Source organism: Ranitomeya imitator, chromosome 1, assembly GCF_032444005.1.
Source record: "Ranitomeya imitator isolate aRanImi1 chromosome 1, aRanImi1.pri, whole genome shotgun sequence".
NCBI lineage: Eukaryota > Metazoa > Chordata > Amphibia > Anura > Dendrobatidae > Ranitomeya > Ranitomeya imitator.
In genome coordinates this window covers 492406542-492429145 of record NC_091282.1, presented here as the reverse complement: position 1 = coordinate 492429145, position 22604 = coordinate 492406542, and the positions used below count along the sequence as shown (strand labels likewise).

The window sequence follows — 22604 nt, the reverse complement described above, 5'->3', positions numbered from 1 at the left end:
TACTGAGGAATGCGCAGTTTAGCCCAGATTTCATATACTTTGAGCAGAAAAAGAAAAGAAAGCTCCAGTCAAACACCTCAGGCAATATCTTGGCACACTTGAAAATAAAAGGATCGTCTGTAGAATTTCCAACTGCCCAATTCTTCAGTCCGCCACATCATCTCTTTGAGGGAGCATTGGGTAGCCCCAGATAAACATGAGATAGAAGGGCGGTCCTGCTGAAATTGGTGGGCTTGGTCAACTTCTATCTAATCTGCATTGGGGCCTCTAGTAATGACATTATTTTAAAAGGGACACTTTGAGACGATAGATCAAAACCCCAAAGAAAGCTAGCGTAAAAGCGTTGAAAAGTGGCAAATTTACCCGTTGTGCAAAAATTTTTCAACTTTTGGCGTTTTTCACTGTAGCTTGAATCTACTCCAGCAAAATAAGTTGGGGCGTGACTATGCCATTTGTCAAATTAATAAAAAATGGTGACCTTTTGTATGGCACTAATGCTACTCCATTTTCTGACCAGAGTAAGGGTAAGTTCACACAGGACGTTTTTGCGCCTTTTTTATGCTAATTTTCAGCTGCTTTTTACAATACCAGCAAAGCCTATGAGATTTCTGAAATCTCATGCACACACATTGTTTTTTGTGTGATCAGTATTTTGTGCTTTGCAGCGTTTTGTTTTAACATGGGGCATGTCACTTCTTTCAGCATTTTTTCAGCGTTTTTCACCCATTGACTTGAATGGGTGGTGAAAAAACGTTGCAAATACGCAGGTTGACTTTTTTTGCAGCGTATTTGATGCAGAAAAGACAAGGGGAGCCGGATGTGACGTCACACTCGGCTCTGCTACATCTCGATGGCAGGCTGCATGATGCGTTCATGCAGCCTGTCATCCAGCATCGGATCCCCCCCCCCCATTCACTTGAATTGGGGGGTCCGACATTAGTGATTGACACGCTGTCATATGCATGACAGCACGGCAAACACCGCTTCTGATCGTCGGGTTTTGATTGCTTTCTATTCTGATATTTGGGAGGCTGTATGAACAAAAAACAGCAAACCAGGACCAGGAATTGTCTTTTTTTTTTTTTTTTAAATGCCATTCAGCATGTGGTAAAATTGATAAGACCTCCTCAATCTTTATTACAATTACAGTTGTACCACATTTATATTATGTTTTTTACATGTTGACGCTTTTGCACAGTAAAAACTATTTTATAGGAAAAGAATTGTTTTTGAATCTGAGAGTTATAGCTTTTTTATTTCTCTCCTGATGGAGCTCTATGGTGGCTTGTTTTTTTTGCAGGAGAAGGCGACATTTTAATCGATACCATTTTTATTTGCATTTGACTTTTTGTTTGCGTTTTATTCCACTTTTTTGGGAATTTATGATGAAAAAGCATAGTTTTTTTGCAACGTTTTTTATGTATGTTTTTGTATGTTGTTCACAGAAGGGGATAACTAGTGACAGTTTTATAGATCAGGTTGTTCGCGACGCTGCAATACCAAATACGTGTACTTTTTTTTTGCAGCCACCTCCTCAGGCTGTGGTAGTCGGATCTTGGTTGTCACTTTAAGCTAAGACTTAAGTTTCCATCATTTTACAAAAACATTTAGAATTGAGTGTCCTCAGTGGTTGATACCTTTTAATCCCTTTATGACCTTGGGATTTTCCGTTTTTCCGTGTTCGTTTTTTTGCTCCCCTTCTTCCCAGAGCCATAACTTTTTTATTTTTCCATCAATATGGCCATGTGAGGGCTTATTTTTTGCGGGATGAGTTGTACTTTTGAACGACATCATTGGTTTTAGTATGTCATGTACTAGAAAACGGGGAAAAAATTCCAAGTGCGGTGAAATTGCAAAAAAAGTGCAATCCCACACTTTTTTTTTGTTTGGCTTTTTTTTACTAGGTTCACTAAAAGCTAAAACTGACCTGCCATTATGATTCTCCAGGTCATTATGTGTTCATAATAAATAAATAACTTGGCACTCGACAGATAATTGGCGATGAAATTAAGTCAAAATAGGTGTTTATTACTTGGATTGCAGTCCAATTTAAACGTTTCGGTCAAACATTAGACCTTCTTCAGTAAGCTGACTGCTTGTATCACGGTAGGTGTAGGCTATCGCTAGATGTAAACAGGGTCCTATGTTGTGGTATCATGCGGACCTGTCAAAGAATGGCGTAATCATCTAGTATTCAGATTTAATGGTGGAACTCTAGGAGATAGTCTAATATATGTAGTTCAAATGTGATCGAGAAATTAGGTATATACACTGGAATAGCAAGGGCGGCGGATACCGCGTTGATGCACACCATCTACTCCTCCTACACCGGAGCGGACTCCACCTGTGTGCCTACTCCTTGCGGACTCCTTAAGAGCCCTGAATAATAGATCCCACGCTACTATAACGGCGTCCAAAGCCAGCGTGCATCAAATCTAATCTATCCTATGCTACGGCCATCTTATTGGGCATCACCCTAGCCCTTGCTATTCCAGTGTATATACCTAATTTCTCGATCACATTTGAACTACATATATTAGACTACCTCCTAGAGTTCCACCATTAAATCTGAATACTAGATGCTTACGCCATTCTTTGACAGGTCCGCATGATACCACAACATAGGACCCTGTTTACATCTAGCGATGGCCTACACCTACCGTGATACAAGCAGTCGGCTTACTGAAGAAGGTCTAATGTTTGACCGAAACGTTTAAATTTGACTGCAATCCAAGTAATAAACACCTATTTTGACTTAATTTCATCACCAATTATCTGTTGAGTGCCAAGTTATTTATTTATTCTGCTTACTGGTGTGGGAAACCTATCTTGAGCACCGACACAGCAGTGCCACGATATATTTCACTGTTATGTGTTCATAGACCCCAAACATGTCTAGGTTCACTTTTATCTAAGTTGTGAAAAAAAATTCCAAACTTTGCTTAAAAAAAAAAAAAAGTGACATTTTCCGATTTTTCATGATCTGGGGTCGGGTGAGGGCTTATTTTTTGCGTGCTGAGCTGGCGTTTTCAATTATATCATTTTTGTGCAGATATGTTCTTTTGATCACCCGTTATTGCATTTTAATGCAATGTCGCAGCGACCAAAAAGCGTAATTCTGATGTTTCGAATTTTTTTCTCGCTACGCCGTTTAGCGATAAGGTTAATCCTTTTTTTCATTGATAGATCGGGGATTATGAACGCGGCGATACCAAATATGTAAAGGTTTGATTTTTTTTTTTTAAATTGATTTATTTTGAATGGGGCGAAAGGGGGGTGATTTAAACTTTTATATTTTTTTTATTTTTTTCACTTTTTTTTTTTTTTTTTTTACTTTTTTTTTTTACTTTTGCCATGCTTCAATATTCTCCATGGAAGGCTAGAAGCTGGCACCACTCGATCGGCTCAGCTACATAGCAGCGATCATCAGATCGCTGCTATGCAGCAGAAATGCAGGCTTGCTATGAGCGCCGACCACAGGGGGGCACTCACAGCAGGCCAGCATCAGTAACCATAGAGGTCTCAAGGACCTCTATGGTTGCCATTCTGACGCATCGCTGACCCCCAATCATGTGACGGGGGTCGGCGATGCGCTCATTTCCGGCCGCCCGGCCGGAAGTGCCGGTTAAATGCCGCTGTCAGCGTTTGACTGCGGCATTTAACTAGTTAATAGCAGTGGGTGAATCACGATTTTACAAGCCGCTATTGCGGGCACATGTCAGCTGTTCAAAACAGCTGACATGTCCCGGCTTTGATGTGGGCTCACCGCCGGAGCCCACATCAAAGCACGGTATCTGACCTCAGACATACTATCCCGTCCGAGGTCAGAAAGAGGTTAATGGCTAACTGAAAGGATGGTAACAAATTGCAAGCTTTCCAGACTACTCAGGCCTCTTCATCAGGCAAAGACTAATATAAAATCTGAAGAATCACATATTTTATACACAACACAATACAGAGCTGTCATTATGGGAGAGTGATAAACAGTTGTGTCCATAAATATTGGAAAGTTCCTAGATTAGGAGTGAATGTTTTGTTGTCCTCTGATTGGGGTCTGGTTCTGTTATTATGCCCCATAAGGGGGCATATTTATGGACTCAACTGTTTAGCACTCTTCCATAATGACAGCTCTGTGCTGTGTTGTGTATAAATATGTGATTCTCCAGAATTTGTTTTAGTCTGTGCCTGATGTAGAGACCTGTGTAGTCTCGAAAGCTGCAATTTGTTACCATCTTTTCAGTTAGCCATTAAAAGGTATCAACCACTGAGGACTCTCAATTCTAAATATTTTTTGTATTAACCGGTTAACACGGTGCAAAGATACTGTATATATCTTTCCTGTATCATTTTACAGGAACCCCTTCCTGATCATCACGTAAACTTGCGTTAAATGTCATGAATGGATTAATAATGAGAAAATCTGTATTCCCTAATCCAGATTTTACCCGTGAATTGAGAATTTTGAGAATAAATGATCAGGCCTTGTAGAGAAAGAAGCAGATTTCTCTGATAAGATATATTACATAGGTGTTTATTGTCATGTGTTCTATTGATTAATTAAATAAAAATTCAAATGACTGTTATACTTTAATGATATTGGCGCATTCTACTCCCCTCCAGATAGACTAGTGTGGCGCGAGTGTGCGCTGTGCCAGTTTTGATGAATCTGCTCTTATATCTGTTAATGAATAAGAAAAAATGGAACGGGAAGACACAAACCTCTCCAAGTCCCTGAGATCTCAAACTTTGTTTTTCTATTTTTTTTTTCTATTTTTCCCTCTGTACCAGTCTGTCATTGTAAATTTGTTAACTGTTAACGATATCTAGAACCCTGTATATAACCCCTTTTCGCATGTACAACACCATACAATTAATGGTGCTATATAAATAAATAATAATAATAATAAAGATCTCTTCCCCTAAGTAATAAAATGATTACTCCACCAGGTAAATCTGAAATATACAATATTGAAAATATAATAAATGGTTTTTAATGGTCTACTTTCTTCTTTTATAGAAATTTAAAGTGGATATTCTCAGCATCCTTTGGAGTCATACTCAGACTAAAGTAAGATATGCTTTTGGATTTTAGTTCAAGACAGATTTAGTACATTTTTAGCAAATGTGAAAAAATAAATTCAGGCTAATTTCTATCAATGATGTGTGGTTTGAATGATAATATTTCGATTCCATCATGGAATAGATTTGATCAATGGGAAATGTTCGTTTTGCTATTGTAGAAGGCACAACACGTCTTATTTTTCTAATGTATACGTTGGTTTCCCCACATTCCTTCAATAGAAGCAGTGGATGTTGAGGGAATTAAGTATCTGGTACGTCTGATTTCAACATGCCAAATCTTTTTTTCTTGGAGGACATAACTCTGCGGCTCTTTCACGTGTTCCTATTGCACACACTCTATGAAGCGTGCTTGTCTAAGGCCACGTTCACACTAGCAGTATTTGGTCAGTTTTTTACCTCAGTATCTGTAAGCCAAAACCAGGAGTGGGTGATAAATGCAGAAGTGGTGCATATGTTTCTATTATACTTTTCCTCTATTTGTTCCTCTCCTGGTTTTGGCTACAAATACTGAGGTAAAATACTGACCAAATACTGAATGTGTTCATGTGGCCCTAGGATCTTCAGGAATAGCTGTCAGGCTAAGTGTGGGCAGTTGCAACAGGTTTAGTTTTTCCAAATGTTTTCGAAAACTAGCAAGTATGAAGGGATATTCACCCTTCCAAATCCTCGCCACTAGTGGACCCAACAAGGACTAGAAGTTATGATTCAGTCACATAACCATTCAGGCTAACGATTAGTGTACTTGATCCAGTAACTGATAGATGGGAATGTCATCGTTTTTTATACAGATATTTTCCCTGTTTCCAAAACATAGTAGAAACTCATTTAACCCCTATTTGTGATGGAGCCAATTTTGATTTTATTGACTTGGCCATGTTTGGAAATCTGACAAGTGTCACTTACTTCATGTCACTCTGGAATTTTTAATGAATCTCAGTGATACTGAGATTTCTTTTTCGTGACACATTGTACTTTATGCTTATGGTAAAATATCGGAATTTGGCTGAAAAGTTTGAAAAATCTGCCATTTTCATACTTCCAATTATGATATTCATAAACCAGTTTAAGTCATGGTGTACAAACTAATTAGTGAATAACATTTCTCATATGTGTACTTTATATCTGCATCATTTTAAGAAATTTACAAAACCTGTATCTTTAGGGACCTTTTCAGTTTTAAATGGACTCCTCAAATATGATACAATTTTTCATTTTATTATTATTATTATTATTATTTATATAGCACCATTAATTCCATGGTGCTGTACATTAGACGGGGTTACATCAAAATACAAATATAACTTACAGTAAACAAAACTAACAATGAGACTGGTACAGAGGGAAGAGGACCCTGCCCTTGCGGGCTTACATTATACAGGATTGTGGGGAAGGAACAATAGGTCAGGGGTTGCAGTAGGTCCGATGGTGTTGAGGTGGCCGTGTGGTCATTGCAGGTTGTAGGCTTCTTTGAAGAGATGGGGTTTCAGGTGCATTTACTTTTGTTCTGATTTTTGTGCCCTTTTTTTGTGTGTGTGGGTTTTTCTTTTTTACACGTTATTACATACTGTATTTTTTGGACTATAAGAAACATATTTTTGGGGGAAAATGGAGGTGCATCTTATAATCGGAATATACCGTATTTTTCGGACTATAAGACGCACCGGGCTATAAGGCGCACCCAGGTTTTAGAGGTGGAAAATAGGGAAAAAAAAATATTTGAAGCTAAAAAATGTGGTAAAATATTTAATAACATAAATGACATACTATTATATGTGGTGTTATTATATATAATAGTATGTTATTATGTTGGAAGCTGCGGGACAAGTGTGGTGTCTGTACAGTACTATATGAAGATGCTGGAGGGTGAGTATAAGAATGGGGGCACAGGGCTTATATTTAAAGCACCACTCCAGCACTGCAAAATAACATTGGAGTGCTGCTTTAAAATCCCATGGGAGAACTATAACTCCGAGCATGTCCTGCAGATCCTATGACATGCTGGGAGTTATAGTTCACCAAAGGAGTGGCAGAGTGCTTTATTGTGTTTTGTAAAGACTAACCTCTTAAATGTGGCAGCCAGCCACACTATGGTGAGGTTAAAGCTGGAGCATCCCATTACTGTACACAGAGCAGTCCCTCTTTCATTTCCATAGCACAGGTTATGAGGAAGCTGCAGTGGAGACTGGAAAGCCTGAAGGACCTGTGATGATGTCAAGAAGAGGGAGGGCTCTGTGCTGCCATGTGATGCTCCAGCCCGCCCACTCCTGACATCATCACAGGTCCTCCTGCACAGAACTCAGCGTCCAGCCCAGGCATGGCAGGCAGGTATGCAGCCATCTCCTCTCTCCCTTGGCCCCTGCTGCTGCCTCCTCTCCCCCGGACACACAGACCTGCCCAGCTGCTGCAGGAATCAGCGCTGGAGAAGCCATGTGTGTCCCTGCTTAAGCATTTGCTGCTCCTGGCTCACCGCTCAGCTGATAGGTGGGCGGGGAGCCGCTAATGAATATTCACTGCACTTAATCGTCGGGAGCACATGGTTTCTCCAGCGCTGATTCTGGGCAGCGGGGACATCCTGAAGTGGGATAACAGTGCGATCCCACTCACTGCTGCCCCCCTCCCCACATGCTACATCCGTACCATAAGACGCACCCACACTTTCCTCCCAAATTTGGAGGAAAAAAAGTGCGTCTTATGGTCGGAAAAATACGGTACTTACAATTAGTACACAAACAAAACGAAAAAGTAGCACGCAAAAAACGGGGATCACCAAATATCAAAAAGAAGATACTTTATTGGAAAGACAACACAACAACACTGTAAAAATGAATTAAAAACATTTTAGAATTTGCATAATGCAAAACTGTACAATGACGCACAATAGTCATGCCCCTGTCAACCCCAAATAGACATTACATTCCTTATTAAATACATACTAGTTCAAGTTCATACAAAAGCAGCAAGGATATACAATGAAAAGACCTATGATCTTAATGCAGCTTAAGCATTTAAACCAGCACTGCTCAAGAATTAAGAGGAATGGGTAGATAGAAGAAATAAAGATAAATATAATGAGAGCATCACAGTCCACTGTTGGGCAGAGTGGTATAAAGAAACCTTCCTCTTAGAAGCAAGGGTGAGCTTCTATTGAAACCATAATGTAATCCCCTGAATGGAGAGGTCAGATGAACTCATACAACCTGAGCCTGGTACAGGTGAAACCCACATGGAACGCCGGTAAATTAGTGGATAAGGAGAATTGGAGGAGGCAAGGGCATCCCTGTGCTCCTGCACTGCCTGTCGGATCGCTCATCTGACACAGTGCTCTGCAAAGTGTCAGATTAGCGATCTGACATTATATAGTGATGTCCCACCCTGGTACAATGTAAAAGTAAAAAAAATAAAATTAATGTGTGTGACGGGGTATGCGACAGAGCAGAAAGAGACACCAGGCCAATAAACAATCCAACAAGATTTATTGGAACAGGGAACTGGGACAACATAAATGAAAGTAATTCTGCAGCGTCCACAATGAGTCCACACAAAGGGAGCAGATCCGAGGGCGCCACTCGGCAATCCGACGCCAGGGAAATAGAAATAGTCATTGAGTGAATTCAATTAGCTCCAGCAAATGAGGGCCACAACACAGTCCAACGTGGCAGCTTTTAACCCTCCACACACTGGCACCAGGATCTCGCCTCAGCATAAGATCCCAGCCCTTCTCAAGTCACCTCACAACTGAATCAGCCAACACATGAGTCTATTTTTCTGTGTCCTGAGATCCACCCTTCCATGGAGGAGGGCTCCCCTCACTGGTTGTTGACTCAAGCCTGATTACATGGCAGTCCAGGGACACAGGCAGGGGCTGGACACACTGTTACAGCATGTAAAAATATATATTTTTTAAATCCTAAATAAAGAGAAAAAATAAAAAGATATTTTTCCCAAAAATATATTTATTTATGTAAATAAAAAAACAATAAAAGTTCACATATTTAGTATCGCCGCATCCATAACGACCCGACCTATAAAACTGTCCCACTAGTTAACCCCTTCAGTGAACACCGCAAAAAGAATAAATAAAAAATGAGGCAAAAAAATGCTTTATCATCATACCGCCGAACAAAAAGTGGAATAACACGCGATCAAAAAGACGGATATAAATAAACATGGTAACGCTGAAAACGCCATCTTGTCTCGCAAAAAAAGAGCTGCTGTACAATATCATGAGCAAAAAAATAAAAAAGTTATACCCTCAGAATAAAGCGATGCAAAAATATTTATTTTTTATATAAAATAGTTTTTATTGTATAAAAGCGCCAAAACATAAACAAAAATATAAATGAGGTATCACTGTAATTGTACTGACCCAAAGAATAAAACTGCTTTATCAATTTTACCAAACGCGGAACGGTTTAAACGTCCCCCCCCCAAAAGAAATTCATGAATTGCTGGTTTTTGTTCATTCTGCCTCCCAAAAATCGTAATAAAAAGCGATCAAAAATGTCACGTGCCCGAAAATGGTACCAATAAAAACGTCAACTCGTCCCGCAAAAGACAAGACCTCACATGACTCTGTGGACCAAAATATGGAAAAATTATAGCTCTCAAAATGTGGTGATGCAAAAAATATTTTTTGCAATAAAAAGCGTCTTTTAGCGTGTGACAGCTGCCAAACAAAAACCCTCTATAAATAGTAAATCAAACCCCCCTTCATCACCCCCTTAGTTAGGGAAAAATAAAAAAATGTATTTATTTCTATTTTCCCGTTAGGGTTGGGGTTTGGATTACATTTACACTAGGATTAGGGTTGGGATTAGGGTTAGGGGTGTGTTTGGATTAGGGTTTCAGTTATAATCGGGGGGTTTCCGCTGTTTAGGCACATCAGGGGCTTTTCAAATGCGACATGGCGTCCGATCTCAATTCCAGCCAATTCTGCGTTGAAAAAGTAAAACAGTGCTCCTTCCCTTCCGAGCCCCGACGTGCGCCCAAACCGTGGTTTACCCCCACATATGGGGTATCAGCGTACTCAGGACAAATTGGACAAAAACTTTTGGGGTCCAATTTCTCCTTTTACCCTTGGGAAAATAAAAATTTAGGTGCTAAAAAACCATTTTTGTGGGGAAAAAATGACATTTTTATTTTCACAGCTCTGCGTTACAAACTTTAGTGAAACACTTTTGAGCTCAAAGTTCGCACAACACATCTAGATAAGGTCCTTGGGGGGGGTCTATTTTCCAATACAGGGGTCACTTGTGAAGGGGTTTCTATTGGATCTGAAGTAAATTTTTTGTGAAAAAAAGTTAAATGTTCTTTTTTTTTTTTTTTTTTTTAAACATTCCAAAAATTCCTGTGACACACCTGAAAGATTAATAAACTTCTTGAATGTGGTTTTGAGCACCTTGAGGGTTGCAATTTTTAGAATGATGTCACACTTGGGTATTTTGTATCATATAGACCCCTCAAAGTAACTTCAAATGTGATGTGATCCCTAAAAAAAAATGGTGTTGTGAAAATGAGAAATTGCTCGTCAACTTTAACCCTTATAACTTCCTAACAAATAAAATTTAGGTTCCAAAATTGTGCTGATGTAAAGTAGACATGTGGGAAATGTTACTTATTAAGTATTTTGTGTGACATATCTCTGTGATTTAAAGGCATGAAAATTCAAAGTTGAAAATTTGCGAAATTTTCAAGATTTCCACCAAATTTCCATTTTGTTTCACAAATAAGCCCAAGTAATGTAGAGGAAATTTTACCACTCACATAAAGTACAATATGTCACGAGAAAACAATGTCAGAATCATCAGGATCCATGGAAGCTTTCCAGAGTTAAAACCTCATAAAGGGACAGTGGTCAGAATTGTAAAAATTGGCCCGTCATTAGCGTGCAAACCACCCTTGGAGGTTGAGGGATTAAAGTGAACCTGTCAGCAGGATTGTGCTGAGTATCCTACAGACAGTGTCAAGTTGGCGCCGTTATACTGATTCAAATGATACCTTGGTTGATTAAATCCGTTTTGTGGTTGTTTAATCTTTATTTGCAGTTTTCAGATAATAATGATATGTTCGTGCTTCGGGGGAAACTTTGTGTGGAGGGTCCTAATGTGGTGCCCTGCTTAAATATATGCATCAGTATGAACTAATGACGGATTTACTTTAACCCCTTTCTGACATGGGACGTACTATCCCGTCGAGGTGGGGTGGGCCCCCATGACCACGGACGGGATAGTACGTCCAGCGCGATCGGCGGCGCTCACGGGGGGAGCGCGGCCGATCGCGGCCGGGTGTCAGCTGCCTATCGCAGCTGACATCCGGCACTATGTGCCAGGAGCGGTCACGGACCGCCCCCGGCACATTAACCCCTGGCACACCGTGATCAAAGATGATCGCGATGTGCCGGCGGTATAGGGAAGCTTCCCGCAGGGAGGGGGCTCCCTGCGGGCTTCCCTGAGCCCCCCGCAGCAACGCGATGTGATCACGTTGCTGCGAGGGTCTTACCTCCCTCCCTGCTTGTTCCAGGCCCGGATCCAAGATGGCCACGGATCCGGGTCCTGCAGGGAGGGAGGTGGCTTCACAGAGCCTGCTCAGAGCAGGCACTGTGAAGCAGCCTGCACTGCTCTCAGATCGGTGATCTGACAGAGTGCTGTGCAAACTGTCAGATCACCGATCTGTGATGTCCCCCCCCCCCCCCCGGGACAAAGTAAAAAAGTAAAAAAAATTTTTTCCAAATGTGTAAAAAAAAATATTCCTAAATAATGAAAAAAATATATATATTATTCCCATAAATACATTTCTTTATCTAAATAAATAAAAAAAAACAATAAAAGTACAAATATCTAGTATCGCCGTGTCCGTAACGGCCCGACCTATAAAACTGGCCCACTAGTTAACCCCTTCAGTAAACACCGTAAGAAAAAAAAAAAAAAAGAGGCAAAAAACTACGCTTTATTATCACACCGCCGAACAAAAAGTGGAATAACACGCGATCAAAAGGACAGATATAAATAACCATGGTACCGCTGAAAGCGTCATCTTGTCCCGCAAAAAACGAGCCGCCATACAGCATCATCAGCGAAAAAATAAAAAAGTTATAGTCCTGAGAACAAAGTGATGCCAAAATAATTATTTTTTCTATAAAATAGTTTTTATTGTATAAAAGCGCCAAAACATAAAAAAATGATATAAATGAGGTGTCTCTGTAATCGTACTGACCCGAAGAATAAAACTGCTTTATCAATTTTACCAAACGCGGAACGGTATAAACGCCTCCCCCAAAAGAAATTCATGAATAGCTGGTTTTTGGTCATTCTGTCTCACAAAAATCGGAATAAAAAGCGATCAAAAAATGTCACGTGCCCGAAAATGTTACCAATAAAAACGTCAACTCGTCCCGCAAAAAACAAGACCTCACATGACTCTGTGGACCAAAATATGGAAAAATTATAGCTCTCAAAATGTGGTAACGCAAAAAATATTTTTTGCAATAAAAAGCGTCTTTCAGTGTGTGACGGCTGCCAATCATAAAAATCCGCTAAAAAACCCGCTATAAAAGTAAATCAAAGCCCCCTTCATCAACCCCTTAGTTAGGGAAAAATTTAAAAAATGTATTTATTTCCATTTTCCCATTAGGGCTAGGGCTAGAGCTAGGGTTAGGGCTAGGGTTAGGGCTAGGGTTAGGGCTACAGTTTGGGTTGGGGCTAAAGTTACAGTTAGGGTTTAGATTACATTTACAGTTGGGAATAGGGTTGGGATTAGGGTTAGGGGTGTGTCAGGGTTAGAGGTGTGGTTAGGGTTACCGTTGGAATTAGGGTTAGGGGAGTGTTTGGATTAGGGTTTCAGTTATAATTGGGGGGTTTCCACTGTTTAGGCACATCAGGGGCTCTCCAAAAGCGACATGGCGTCCGATCTCAATTCCAGCCAATTCTGCGTTGAAAAAGTAAAACAGTGCTTCTTCCCTTCCGAGCTCGCCCGTGTGCCCAAACAGGGGTTTACCCCAACATATGGGGTATCAGCGTACTCAGGACAAATAGGACAACAACTGTTGGGGTCCAATTTCTCCTGTTACCCTTGGGAAAATTCAAAACTGGGGGCTAAAAAATAATTTTTGTGGGAAAAAAAAGATTTTTTATTTTTACGGCTCTGCGTTATAAACTGTAGTGAAACACTTGGGGGTTCAAAGTTCTCACAACACATCTAGATAAGTTTCCTGGGGGGTCTAGTTTCCAATATGGGGTCACTTGTGGGGGGTTTCTACTGTTTAGGTACATTAGGGGCTCTGCAAATGCAATGTGACACCTGCAGACCATTCCATCTAAGTCTGCATTCCAAATGGAGCTCCTTCCCTTCCGAGCCCTCCCATGCGCCCAAACAGTGGTTCCCCCCCACATATGGGGTATCAGCGTACTCAGGACAAATTGGACAACAAATTTTGGGGTCCAATTTCTCCTGTTACCCTCGGGAAAATACAAAACTGGGGGCTAAAAAAGAATTTTTGTGGGAAAAAATTTTTGTTTTATTTTTACGGCTTTCCATTATAAACTTCTGTGAAGCCCTTGGTGGGTCAAAGCGCTCACCACACATCTAGATAAGTTCCTTAGGGGGTCTAGTTTCCAAAATGGTGTCACTTGTGAGGGGTTTCTACTATTAGGTACATTAGGGGCTCTGCAAACGCAACATGGCGTCCCATCTGAATTCCTGTCAATTTTGCATTGAAAAGTTTACCCCCACATATGGGGTATCTGTGTACTCAGGACAAATTGTACAACAACGTTTGGGGTCCATTTTCTCCTGTTACCCTTGGTAAAATAAAACAAATTGGAGCTGAATTAAATTTTTTGTGAAAAAAAGTTAAATGTTCATTTTTATTTAAACATTCAAAAAATTCCTGTGAAGCACCAGAAGGGTTAATAAACTTCTTGAATGTGGTTTTGAGAACCTTGAGGGGTGCAGTTTTTAGAATGGTGTCACACTTCATTATTTTCTATCATGTAGACCCCTCAAAATGACTTCAAATGAGATGTGGTCCCTAAAAAAAAAAATGGTGTTGTAGAAATGAGAAATTGCTGGTCAACTTTTCACCCTTATAACTCCCTAACAAAAAAAAAATTTTGGTTCCAAAATTGTGCTGATTTAAAGTAGACATGTGGGAAATGTTACTTATTAAGTATTTTGTGTGACACATCTCTGTGATTTAATTGCATAAAAATTCAAAGTTGGAAAATTGCGAAATTTTCATAATTTTCGCCAAATTTCCGTTTTTTTCACAAATAAACGCAGGTACTATCAAAGAATTTTTACCATTGTCATGAAGTACAATATGTCACGAGAAAACAATGTCAGATTCACTGGGATCCGTTGAAGCGTTCCAGAGTTATAACCTCATAAAGGGACAGTGGTCAGAATTGTAAAAATTGGCCCGGTCATTAACGTGCAAACCACCCTTGGGGGTAAAGGGGTTAAGGGGTTAATTAGCCCTGATCGGTTTCAAAACTGGCCAGGGCCAATACTACAGGGAACAACAAAATACTTCCGGGACATAGTGCGCCAGCGCATGCGCACTAATGGTTCACAGATCGACTTACGTCAGACACACCGAGGAGCGAAACAGTGATTTAACCACGCCCATTTGAGCAGCGTGATTGACAGGCGAAAACGGCGACTTTAGTAAGGTATTTCGGCAGCAAAGGTGGGGATTCTGGGGACAATAAAGGCACTATTGTAACGCACAGCTCAGGCCCTATTTAACCCTATTTTTAGCTCATTGAAAAAACGGGGTGACAGGTTCCCTTTAATTTAAACAATACAGTTCATGTTGGGTACAAATACTGTACAAATATTTTCTTTAAAAGAAATGTGCCTTACAGAGATTGAAAGCAATGCCACTGACTTCACCATTATTGTCCGTATAGTTTGTTTTTCCTTTGTGAACCTCCAGAATAATTGTAACATTCAATTTCTTTTTTTTTTTTCTTACTTGTGAAACTCCATAAGTTAATCTGCAGTAGTATAAAACATTTTCGCCTGACTAGTGCATGCGCCAAAGCTTGATTCTGCTACATCCATAGGTTTCTAACCATCAATTGATTTTCAGCAGTATTTATCTCTTAATTAGGTTATTACTGTAGTTCCTGTGATTGATTATAGTCGCTGAAGTTTCCTTTCAACTTTCCATCAAAGACTAAAAAGCATTCTGTGAAACTTACTGTGGACACCTAGAGCTCAACCTTTATTAGATTGCAAAGTCTAATAATCGCTTCTATGTTGGAGGTTCTGTTAGTGAGTTTGAGATGCATCCATTGTATTTAAATATTTAACTGTGCATTAGTGCAGTATGTTGTGGATGGCTGCTGTCATTTTCCTAGTTTCTTTATACTATGTGTAATATTTTTTTCTGACAGGATCCTATTGTGAGCACGTCTGCTTACAAATCTCTCCGTGAGTTTGGCTCCGATGAACACACTATACTTCATCTTCCTGAGCAGGTAAGTCATGGATTAATCGAATGTTTATAGACTATTCCTATGTCCGGGAATGTGACTTGTTTGCTGTGTCACGTGGGATTCATTTATTATTACATATTACTAGTGGTGAGCGAGCGTGCTCGGATATCGTCTTAGGCCGGTTTCACACGTCAGTGGCTCCGGTACGTGAAGTGACAGTTTCCTCACGTACCAGAGCCACTGACACATGTAGACACATTGAAATCAATGCATCTGTGCAGATGTCATTGATTTTTTGCAGACCGTGTCTCCGTGTGCCAAACATGGAGACATGTCAGTGTTCGTGGGAGCGCACGGATTACACGGACCCATTAAAGTCAATGGGTCCGTGTAAAACTTGTACCGCACACGAACGTTGTCCGTGTGCAGTCCGTGTGCCGTGCAGGAGACAGCACTACAGTAAGCGCTGTCCCCCCCACTGGTGCTGAAGCCCCATTCATATCTTCCCTGCAGCAGCGTTTGCTGTAGAGAAGATATGAATATTCCTATTTTTTTTTTTTTTGGTTTCTTGTGTTTAAAATAAATATCCATGTCCCGATCCCCTGTGCGCTCGCCCGCTGTTCTTAAAATACTCACCCGGCTCCCTCGCTGGCTGGCGCTGCTTCCTGTCGAGGCCGCATCTTCTACTGTAAGTATTGGTTATTATACTATATTACAGCGGTTTATTCCAAAATAAACCATCTACTTGTCCATAGGATTGGTTACAAAGGTTATATTGCTGTGATTACAACCAACTACCAATACAGAGTTCAAAATCATTTAATATAAAGAGATTAAAACCATTAAAGAACCACTTTAAACTGTTAAAAAAATATACACTGCTTAAAAAAATAAAGGGAACACTAAAATCCCACATCCTAGATATCACTGAATGAAATATTCCAGTTCTAAATCTTTATTCATTACATAGTGGAATGTGTTGAGAACAATAAAACCTAAAAATGATCAACGTAAATCACAACTAATATTCCACGGAGGTCTGGAGTTAAAATGATGCTCATAATCAAAGTAGAAAATGAAGTTACAGGCTGATCCAACTTGAGTGGAAATGCCTCAAGACAAGGAAATGATGCTCAGTAGTGTGTGTGGCCTCCATGTGCCTGTATCTACAATGCCTGGGCATGCTCCTGATGAGGCGGCAGATGGTCTCCTGAAGGCTCTCCTCCCAGACCTGGACTAAAGCATCCGCCAACTCTTGGACAGTCTGTGGTGCAACGTGACATTGGTGTATGGTGCGAGACATGATGTCCCAGATGTGTTCAATCGGATTCAGGTCTGGGGAGTGGGCTGGCCAGTCCATAGCTTCAGTGCCTTCATCTTGCAGGGACTGCTGACACACTCCAGCCATATGAGGTCTGGCACTGTCCTGCATTAGTAAGAACCCTGGAACATCCGCATATGGTCTCACAAGGAGTCTGAAGATCTCATCTCGGTACCTAATGGCAGTCAGGCTACCTCTGAAGATCACATGGAGGGCTGTGTGGCCCTCCAAAGAAATGCCACCCACACCATTACTGACCCTCTGCCAAACCGGTCATGCTGAAGTATGTTGCAGGCAGCAGATCGCTCTCCACAGTGTCTCCAGACTCTGTCACGTCTGTCACATGTGCTCAGTGTGAACCTACTTTCATCTGTGAAGCGCACAGGGCACAAGTGGCGAATTTGCCAATCCTGGTGTTCTGTGGCAACTGTCAAGCATCCTGCACGGTGTTGGGCTGTGAGCACGACCCCCATCTGTGGACGTTTGGCACTCAGACCATCCTCATGGAGTCGTTTTCTAACTGTTTGTTCAGACACATGCACATTTGTGGCCTGCTGTAGGTCATTTTGCAGGGCTCTGGCAGTGCTCCTCCTGTTCCTCCTTGCACAAAGGCTGAGGTAGCGATCCTGCTGCTGGGTGGTTGCACTCCTACGGCCCCCTCCACGTCTCCTGGTGTACTGGCCTTTCTCATGGTAGCGCCTCCAGCCTCTGAACACTATGCTGACAGACATGGCAAACCTTCTTGCCACAGCTCGCATTGATGTGCCATCCTGGATGAGCTGCACTACCTGAGCCACTTGTGTGGGTTGTAGAGTCAGTCTCATGCTACCACGAGTTTTCACACTCAACATTCATTCAACATCCAACATTCAAAAGTGATCAAAAACATCAGCTAGAAAGCATTGGTTCTGAGATGTGTTCTGTGGTCCCCACCTGAAGAACCACTCCTTTATTGAGTGTGTCTTGATAATTGCCAATAATTTCCATCTGTTGTCTATTCCATTTGCACAACAGCATGTGAAATTGATTGTCAAACAATGTTGCTTCGTAAGTCGTAAGTGGACGGTTTGATCTCTTTCACAGAAGTTTGATTTACTTGGAGTTATATTCTGTTGTTTAAGGGTATGTTTCCACGTGCAGGAAACGCTGCGTGTCTGACGCTGCATAGAGCCACAGCGTCAGACACGCAGGGTCCAGATGTTACAGCATAGGGGATTGAATGAAATCCCGTCTCCACTATGCGTGGTAACACGCACGCGGTGGCCCTGCGACTCCGGACATGCTGCGCGTCTTTTCAGATCGCAGCATGTCCGTATATCTTGCGGCGACGCTGCGTCGCCGCAAGATATAGCACAGGGTCCTGTGGTGGGGAGCGATGATCCCGGATGTGTGCTATGAACACATCCGGCATCATCGCGTCCCAGAAAGGGGGCGGGGCTTACCGCAGAGCGGCTAAGCCGCTCCGGCGATACCGCGGCCATCCTGAACGTGGACACGCAGCCTAAGTGTTCCCTTTATTTTGAGGAAAATAAATATATATATATATATATATATATATATATATATATATATATATATATACATACATACACATGTGTGTACAGACCAAATGTTTGGACACACCTCATTTAAAGATTTTTCTGTATTTTCAGGACTATGAAAACTGTACATTCACACAGAAGGCATCAAAACTATGAATTAACACATGTGGAATTGTATACTTAACAAAAAAGTGTGAAACAACTGAAAATATGTCTTATATTCTAGGTTCTTCAAAGTAGCCACCTTTTGCTTTGATGACTGCTTTGCACACTCTTGGCATTCTCTTCATGAGCTTCAAGAGGTAGTCACCGGAAATGGTCTTCCAACAATCTTGAAGGAGTTCCCAGAGATGCTTAGCACTTGTTGGCCCTGTTGCCTTCACTCTCCGGTCCAGCTCAACCCAAACCATCTCGATTGGGTTCATGTTTGGTGACTGTGAAGGCCAGGTCATCTGGCGTAGCACCCCATCACTCTCCTTCTTGGTCAGATAGCCCTTACACAGCCTGGAGGTGTCTTTGGGGTCATTGTCCTGTTTGAAAAATAAATGATGGTCCAACTAAACGCAAACTGGATGGAATAGCATGCCGTGGCAGCCATGCTGGTTCAGTATGCCTTCAATTTTGAATAAATCCCCAACAGTGTCACCAGCAAAGCACCCCCTCACCATCACACCTCCTCCTCCATGCTTCACGGTGGGAACCAGGCATGTAGAGTCCATTCGTTCACCTTTTCTGCGTCGCACAAAGACACGGTGGTTGGAACCAAAGATCTCAAATTTAGACGCGTCAGACGAAAGCACAGATTTCCACTGGTCTAATGTCCATTCCTTGTGTTCTTTAGCCCAAACAAGTCTCTTCTGCTTGTTGCCTGTCCTTAGCAGTGGTTTCCTAGTAGCTATTTTACCATGAAAGCCTGCTGCACAAAGTCTCCTCTTAACAGTTGTTATAGAGATGTGTCTGCTGCTAGAACTCTGTGTGGCATTGACCTGGTCTCTAATCTGAGCTGCTGTTAACCTGCGGTTTCTGAGGCTGGTGACTCGGATAAACTTATCCTCAGAAGCAGAGGTGACTCTCTTGGTCTTCCTTTCCTGGGGCGGTCCTCAAGTGAGACAGTTTCTTTGTAGCGCTTGATAGTTTTTGCAACTGCACTTGGGGACACTTTCAAAGCTTTCCCAATTTTTCGGACTGATTTACCTTAATTTCTTAAAGTAATGAAGGCTTCTCGTTTTACTTTACTTAGCTGCTTTTTTTCTTGCGATAATACAAATTCTAACACGCTATTCCGTAGGACTATGTAACGAATGGAAACGGAGGCACAGATGTAGAAGTTAATATTTGTATTTATTGAGGTTAGATGTGGAACCACTAGAACACGGTCCGGGGGCTCCGAAGTGGGCATTACTGCGTGAGCCCCAGACACCCATATTAAGTCCCCTCAAATAGGGACAGAGTGGAATGTCTAGAGGACATGGGTGCTACCTCCAGTTAGACCCCGTACTCGTGGCGGCTGTCCCAACGGAGCAGACGGACCAGTAGGGTAAGCGAATGCTGCAGAACTGACCGGAAGATACCGGGTGCTTGAATAGTAGCTGGTACCGGGAATACTGGCGAAGTCCGGAAGAGAGGCTGGCAGACTGGCGGGACTAGACAAGTCCAGTGTAGACAGTGCAGATGCAGTCCAGATAAACCAGGTAACAGATTGTAGAGGCTGTGTGGAGACAGACAGTGTAAGCGGAGTACATGGCAGATACTTCAGAAACAGAAAGGCATGTTAACTGGAACCGGAAGTTAGCAACACTAGATACTTGTTGCTCCGGCGCCCTCCCTTCGGTGGAGGAGCTAGAAATAGTAGCCAGCCACACGCTATTGGTTAAAATTGGTTAAATTGGTTGGAAAATGCACACTGTCTCTTTAAGAGACCGGGATCGAGTGCGCGTGCGACCTAAGAACCCTACCTGGGAACCTGCAGGCCGCATGCCAGGAAGCAGGAGAGGAAGGAGGGGCAGAGACAGCATTCAGACAACATGGAGCCGGCACAGATCGAGAGTCCCGACGGACACCTCTTGGAGGTACAGGAAACAGACCAGGTGTAACAGTCTATCAGCTGTGTATCCACCAGACTTCTGCTCAACACAACTGATGGTCCCAACCCCATTTATAAGGCAAGAAATCCCACTTACCGTGTATACTCGAGTATAAGCCGAGATTTTCAGCCCTTTTTTTGGGCTTAAAGTCCCCGTCTCGGCTTATACTCGAGTCATACCCAGGGGTCGGGAGGGGGGCGGGGCTGTCTAATTATACTCACCGACTCCTGGCGCGGTCCTTGCATGTCCCTGGCTCCCCGGTTCCCCAGCTTCTTCCTGTACTGTAGGGGTGGAGCCGCATATTCATTGATCGGGAACAGTGACTGCTCAGTACAGGAAGAAGCTGCAGTGCCGGGGAGACAGGGACTGCACCGAGCCAGGTTCAGGTGAGTATAACGGGGAGGAGAGCGCTGCGCGATATTCACCTGCTCCTCGTTCCGGGCGCCGCTCTGTCTTCAGCGTCTTCTGCAGTGATGCTCAGGTCAGAGGGCGCGGTGACGTGGTTAGTGCGTGCCCTCTGCCTGAACGTCAGTGCAGAAGACGCTGAAGATGGAGCGGTGCCAGAACAAAGTCAGGTGAATATTGAAAGTGCCAGAGGCCTGAGCGACTGAGAGGTGAGTATGTGATTTTTTTTTTTTTTATCGCAGCAACAGCAAATGGGGCAAGTGTCTGTATGGAGCATCTTATGGGGCCATAACATTTGTGCAGCATTATATGGGGCAAGTGTCTGTATGGGGCCATAATCAACGTTTGTGCAGCACTATATGGGTTAAATATCTTTATGGAGCATTTGTGGAGCATTACCGTATATGGGGCAAGTGTCTGTATGGAGCATCTTATGGGGCCATAATCAGAGTTTGTGCGGCACTATATGGGGCAAATATCTTTATGGAGCATCTTATGGGGCCATAATTAATGTTTGTGGAGCATTACGGTTTATGGGGCAAGTGTCTGTATGGAGCATCTAATGGGGCTATAATCCATGTTTGTGCAGCACTATATGGGGCAAATATCTTTTATGGAGCATTTTATGGTGCCATAATCAACATTTGTGCAGCATTATATTGGGCAAATGTGTCTATGGAGCATCTTATGGGGCCATTATTAACCTTTATGCAGGAATTTATGGGGCATGTTTTAATATGGAGCATCTTATGGGGCCATCATAAACTTTATGGAGCATTATATGGGGCTCCTGATTCAATATGGATATTCAAAAACACTTAACCTACTGATGTCTCAATTAATGTTACTTTTATTGGTATCTATTTTTACTTTTGACATTTACCGGTAGCTGCTGCATTTCCCACCCTAGGCTTATACTCGAGTCATTAAGTTTCCCAGTTTTTTTGTGGCAAAATTAGGGGGGTCGGCTTATACTCGGGTCGGCATATACTCGAGTATATACGGTATTAAACCTGACAGGGCACACCTGTGAAGTGAAAACGATTTCCGGTGACTACCTCTTGAAGCTCATTAAGAGAATGCCAAGAGTGTGCAAAGCAGTCATCAAAGCAAAAGGTGGCTACTTTGAAGAATCTAGAATATAAGACATATTTTCAGTTTTTTCACACTTTTTTTTGTTAAGTATACAATTCCACATGTGTTAATTCATAGTTTTGATGCCTTCAGTGTGAATGTACAATTTTCATAGTCATGAAAATACAGAAAAATCTTTAAATGAGAAGGTCTGTCCAAACTTTTGGTCTGTACTGTATGTATATGTACGGGGGTTGGACAAAATAATGGAAACACCTAACGTTTTGGCATCATAATCTTCGAACATGTTCTAAACATGTAAACCGTGACATATGGTAAAATTTTGTAGTTGATTATTTGTGTTATGTGATATGTGTATGTAAATTAACTGTTTTTTTTGCATAATTGTAAGAACCTTGATGAGAACCTGATACCAATGCCAGACCTCTCGGATTTTCAAAGAGGCCAAATTGTTGGTGCTCGTATGGCTGGCGCTAGTGTAACAGAAAGTTCCCGAATGCTTGGCATGTCAAGAGGTACTGTTTCCAAACTAATGACTGCATTTGAAAGAGAAGGAAAAATGTCCGCAGCAAAGCACAGGTCCGGCCGAAAGTCGAAGTCGACTGAGAGAGACCGTCGAACTCTAAATAGAATTGTG

At 41.9% G+C, this 22604-nt stretch overlaps 1 protein-coding gene across 2 annotated transcripts in view; it reads left to right on the top strand.

The window, feature by feature from the left end:
- FOCAD (focadhesin) overlaps nt 1–22604 on the top strand; it is a 458830-nt gene that overhangs the window by 160289 nt on the left and 275937 nt on the right. For both annotated transcript variants that reach the window (XM_069765982.1, XM_069765975.1), the window contains 2 exons: nt 5018–5068; nt 15480–15563. In XM_069765982.1, coding sequence (XP_069622083.1) covers nt 5018–5068; nt 15480–15563 — 135 coding nt within the window. The remainder of the gene's footprint in view (nt 1–5017; nt 5069–15479; nt 15564–22604) is intronic.